The sequence below is a fragment of the Aptenodytes forsteri genome, unplaced genomic scaffold (assembly GCF_000699145.1).
Source record: "Aptenodytes forsteri isolate BGI_AS27 unplaced genomic scaffold, ASM69914v1 Scaffold286, whole genome shotgun sequence".
NCBI lineage: Eukaryota > Metazoa > Chordata > Aves > Sphenisciformes > Spheniscidae > Aptenodytes > Aptenodytes forsteri.
The window spans coordinates 689,341-694,177 of NW_008794491.1; the positions used below are offsets into that span (position 1 = coordinate 689,341).

Below are 4,837 nucleotides of genomic sequence, written 5' to 3' on the forward strand. Positions count from 1 at the left end.
CAGCCCCGTGCCCACGGCCGGGAGCCTGGCTGCCGTTTTACACGATCCAGCTCCTCCTAGGAGCAAAACCGCTCCCCTACCGCGTTCTGCAAACGAGCTGTTTAATTCCTGGTCAGATCCGAGGGCACCATCCAACGGCACTGAGCGGTTCCCTCCCGCTTCTGTGGTGGGTTGGGCAAAGAGCGGTTGCTTCCACTTTCACAGACGATAGCGAACCAGACACTTCTGTTACTTCAGAGGTACTGTACTATTCAAGAATACCGCACAGGATGAAGGATTCATAAATTGAGAGAGACGGGTGGGTGTGGTTTACAAAGTCACTATTGTAATCGTTTATTTTAAGCATTTTTCTATAAGGACATAACAAATAGTTTATATTTGAAGTTTACATGCATGACCTCACTCATGAACACTAGTATGCCATCTTCTGCTGGCAACTAGACCCATTTTTAAAGGCAGCACAGAACCTCCTTTCAGCTGCCTGAACAGGGCTCATTTAGTGTCCTTAGATTTACATTCTTAAACATTTCAGTTTGTTATGTAGTAACAATGAGGGCAAAATGGTATTTTCAAGGTTGCTCACACTTAACATATCCACCATCAACTCCAGGAATTTTTTAGATGCTCTACAGAAATAATCTCACTTCTTGCTTTCAAAAACATGTTGAAGAACTGTCATCCCTGTGGGAGATTTTTGAAAACTATTGTTCAAGAATTAGAAATTTATAATTAGGACCTGGCCCTACACTTACTTTCACAGCAACAAGAGTTTCAGCCACAGGGGCTTGTATTTCCAGTAATAATTCCCAACAAATCAAGGTATTTCCTTGCTGGAGAAAAAGAACTCTTGCTTGACATTCCTGCTCCCCTTACTGTTGTTCTGTGTCTGGAAATCCCCTCTTGTAACTTCAGCTGACATTCTTCACACCTTGTTGTAAGCTGTCTGTAACACTCCCCTTAGAGGTTAGTCATGGCTTGGTACAAGGTGAAACAGTTTTCACATACACAGGGCTGATACTATTGAGAGTCAGAACTCATGAAAAGCACCTGCATTACCTGGCAACGCTAAGATTTTGCTAAGCGAATCAAATCAGCATTTCCTTAAACATGATGACCTACCACCAAGCACTTTATCCTGCGTCTCCTATCCCTCCCTCACCCCACTGAAGCTTAGGGCACTGTTACACCACGCAGAGAGCAGCACAGTTCACAGCTCCCCGAGCTAGCTCCAGCCCAGCAGCCGGTAGTGAACTTGTCTTGGGCCTGGACAGCATGTCAAGCACGCCTTACCACTTCGGTGACAGTTCAGTTACACAGCTGCCAGGCCCGAGCTGGTGCTCCTGCAGGGCCAGATGCTGGCAACCTCCCAGCCCATAAGAACCTCATGAATAATTGCTTGTACAGTACTTCTGTCTCAGCAAAGGAGACCAGGAATTCAAACTAAGATTTCAGACGTCATTCGTGTTAAAACAGGAATACCCTCTGCAATATACACATAATTCCAGCCCACCCCATGCCAAGACAAGACATCTTTCTCACTGCAAAAAAAATCCATTTTTGTATCTGAAAGGAACAGATTATCCACCTTCCTCCTGCAGAGCAGGCAAAGAAGTGTCCCTGCTGCTAAAGGGTCTCAGAACAGGACAGTGGAGATGCTGAGTTTAACACTACATAACAGGATAAACAGAGAAGGTGAGTTTGAGTACTATGTTCCATGCCTGCAGACAGACAAAACAAACACCCCAACAAAAAGCCCACACAAAACCCAAAAGCATACCCACTCCCAAACACCACACACAACATACTGCAGAAAGAAGCAGAATATCAAGCAATAGCTTTCTTGTGAGATGGGGATAAGCAAACATTAGAATCACTCAGAAGTTTGTAGTTCACTAGGAATTACAAGTATTTGTAATGTGTTAAACCATTATCACTTATTTTCTCTTCAAAGCCAGTCACTTTCAGGTATAAATAAATGGCTTTTTTCTGGTCCAGTTTTACAATGTAGGGGGTGAAGAGGAAGGTAGCAATATGAACAGAAAATAAGCTCTATGCATAGGTTACAGACTTGCTTTTTGTACAATTTTCAGCAACGTATTTTTTTTCCTTTTGCAAATACATGGGTAAATACTGTATCGATTATTGTGGGAATTTTCTATGGCAGTGAATGAACAACATAGAAAAATAATCAGATACTGTGGCTACTGTACAGCTATGTGGATGAGAAAATGCTGAATGACCAAAGGACAGTAAATTCTCTCCATTCTGTGCAAATTCCAATAAAAACCCACGAAAAGTTCTGTTTTCTTGAGTTTAATTGGAGCTTTATTACTTAAGCTGTGACTTCACAGTCTTCACCTTCAGCAATTTGCAAAGAGGAGGCATACAAGAAAGGTTACAACACGTAATGGAAGGGACTCCCTACTGAACAGGGGGAAAGGGGGCAATGCCAAGGCAGAAGAACTGGGAGCGCCAATTTGTTCTCAAGTCTCATGTGAGGACTCCTGGAAAAGCCTGATTACTTGAAAGAAATCAAGGAACTAAATTTAGGGAGCAGAACCTGGGATTAAAGTGAGCTGGAACCAGAAAGAGACAAACACCAATGGCAAAATGCAAATAAACCAAGCAGAGTAAATCCAGACAGAACCCAAACAGTAACAGAGGCTGAATGAATAAATAAAGTCCCTAGGATTAAACCAGATTTATGCTGCCACTCAGCTTCTTCAACAGACATATAAAGCTGTAACTGACTGTGGCATGGTGGCTTCAGCCTCTGCTGCCCTGAAGCCACTGTCCAACCAGGTAGAAAAATAAAGGTCTAATTCACTGGAAATTCTTTCATTTACAAAACTAATGGAATAGGGTTTGTTTTTATGCTTCTGTGTCAACTTCTGATTTATCTTCAACTCCATTCTGTTCATCTTTCATTTCTTCATCTTCAGTGTGGCTGGTTTGAAGATTAGCAGCTGACTAAATAGAGAGACAAAGAAAATATATTCCTTTGTTATGCAAAATTGCTAGCATTTGCAAACAATACCACAAACATTATTTGATTCTTATCACTAGGATACCTGATCTCCCTGCAAGACTGAATTAAGATATTGGGACCTTCAGCCAAGAGAAACCAAAAATGTCTTTGCATTTCTTCTGCATCTAAGAAACCAGGAGCAGTTTAGAGGAGGCTGAGAAATAATACTGGTGTTAGATGGTTGAGTCATAACGTGGTGTGCACACACTTGCCACGTAACACTAAGAAAGTGTTCTCCCACAAACTGAAATTTGTTTAGGAAGCTTCTGCACAGAACTGCTTTCGTCCTGCTTCAATTTCAACATGATTCAATTTCAGCAATTCCCATACCCTGCCCCCACCCCCAAGTTGTATGAGGCACACTTGGACTCAAGATACAAAGCAGTATCTTTCTTGGACAACGAGTTTCATGAAGAGTAACTTCAACTCGACAACAGTCACTTGGATGTCCTCTGTAAGCGCTTAGCTGGAAGAAGGTCTAATCTGACAAGGTGGCTGCTCTAAAAGCCCTCTCCTTGCTCTATCTTCCAGTCCACATAAAAAGGTGTGGAAGGCAGAGCGCCATGAGGTAAGGGTCAGAGGTCAGTTTTTACAATAAGACATAGAAGGACAGCACATCCTGACCTTGCAATAATTTTCAAACACAGTAAAGGGAGGTAGAAATGTCTTGTCCTGCTCATCTCAAAAGACAGTGCAATGAAATTGCTATTCCACCTGTCAACCTAGCTCCCTGAACCATCTGTTTTATGAGGTTAGTTAGATGAGAACCAGACAAGAACAAGCAAGGACATAGGCATGCACTGTTGGGGGAAGGGAATAGGAGGGGAAAAAGGAGCAGAGTCCTTAAACTAAAATGTTACATCAACTTAGCTGCAACAAGAAACCACAGCCAAAGAACATCCAGGCATCACAGGTCAACCTTTCATCCTTAGAAGCGTTCTGTGAAGCACAAGAGAGCGAAGTCTCCTCTCCACAGAAAATCTGTTAGCTAGCAATCCTGGGCTTAAGACAAAGTAATAAACATCCTGACCTTTAAAAATTCACACTTTACATATGTGAACTATTCAAATTCATGACAAGAACTACTGATGCAAGAGCAGCTGTCAAACTCCATGTAAGATACACAGATGTCAAGAATTTCAGAACTATATTCCAAGCTGCCTTCTTACCAATCGGAAGACATTTGGTAAACAAACCCTCTTCTCCAGAACTCTTGACCTTCTCCCACCACCACTAATAGAGAAACTGCTGGAGCTAGAGTAAATGATAGATGAATTAACAGGAAAACATGTTTTCTTGCAAGAAAAATCCCCAAGACTGACCTGGGGAGTAAAGTGTCTTTTGCTTACAGTTCTATGTTCCATCAATCCCTTTTCATATGAAACCACATCCATTTGAAGTAGGCCAGATGGCTCCAAGAAAAAAACAACATGAATACATGCACATTCCCAAGATCATCTAACTGTTGAGAAGAATGAACCAGGCCAACAGCATCCTGGCCCGTATCAGAAATAGCGTGGTCAGCAGGAGTAGGGAAGTGATCGTGCCCCTGTACTCGGCACTGGTGAGGCCGCACCTCAAATACTGTGTTCAGTTTTGGGCCCCTCACTACAAGAAGGACGTCGAGGTGCTGGAGTGTGTCCAAAGGGCAACGAAGCTGGTGAAGTATCTAGAGCACAAGTCCGATGAGGAGCGGCTGAGAGAACTGGGGTTGTTTAGTCTGGAGAAGAGGAGGCTGAGGGGAGACCTCATCGCTCTCTACAACTACCTGAAAGGAGGTTGTAGCGAGGTGGGTGTCGGTCTCTTTTC

At 42.9% G+C, this 4,837-nt stretch overlaps 1 protein-coding gene across 1 annotated transcript in view; it reads right to left on the bottom strand.

The window, feature by feature from the left end:
- Nucleotides 1-303: 303 nt before the first annotated feature.
- Nucleotides 304-4,837, bottom strand: part of FKBP4 (FK506 binding protein 4) — a 19,426-nt gene continuing 14,892 nt past the window's right edge. The window contains exon 9 of the mRNA XM_009290925.1: nucleotides 304-2,970. Coding sequence (XP_009289200.1) covers nucleotides 2,872-2,970 — 99 coding nt within the window. The 3' untranslated portion in view covers nucleotides 304-2,871. The remainder of the gene's footprint in view (nucleotides 2,971-4,837) is intronic.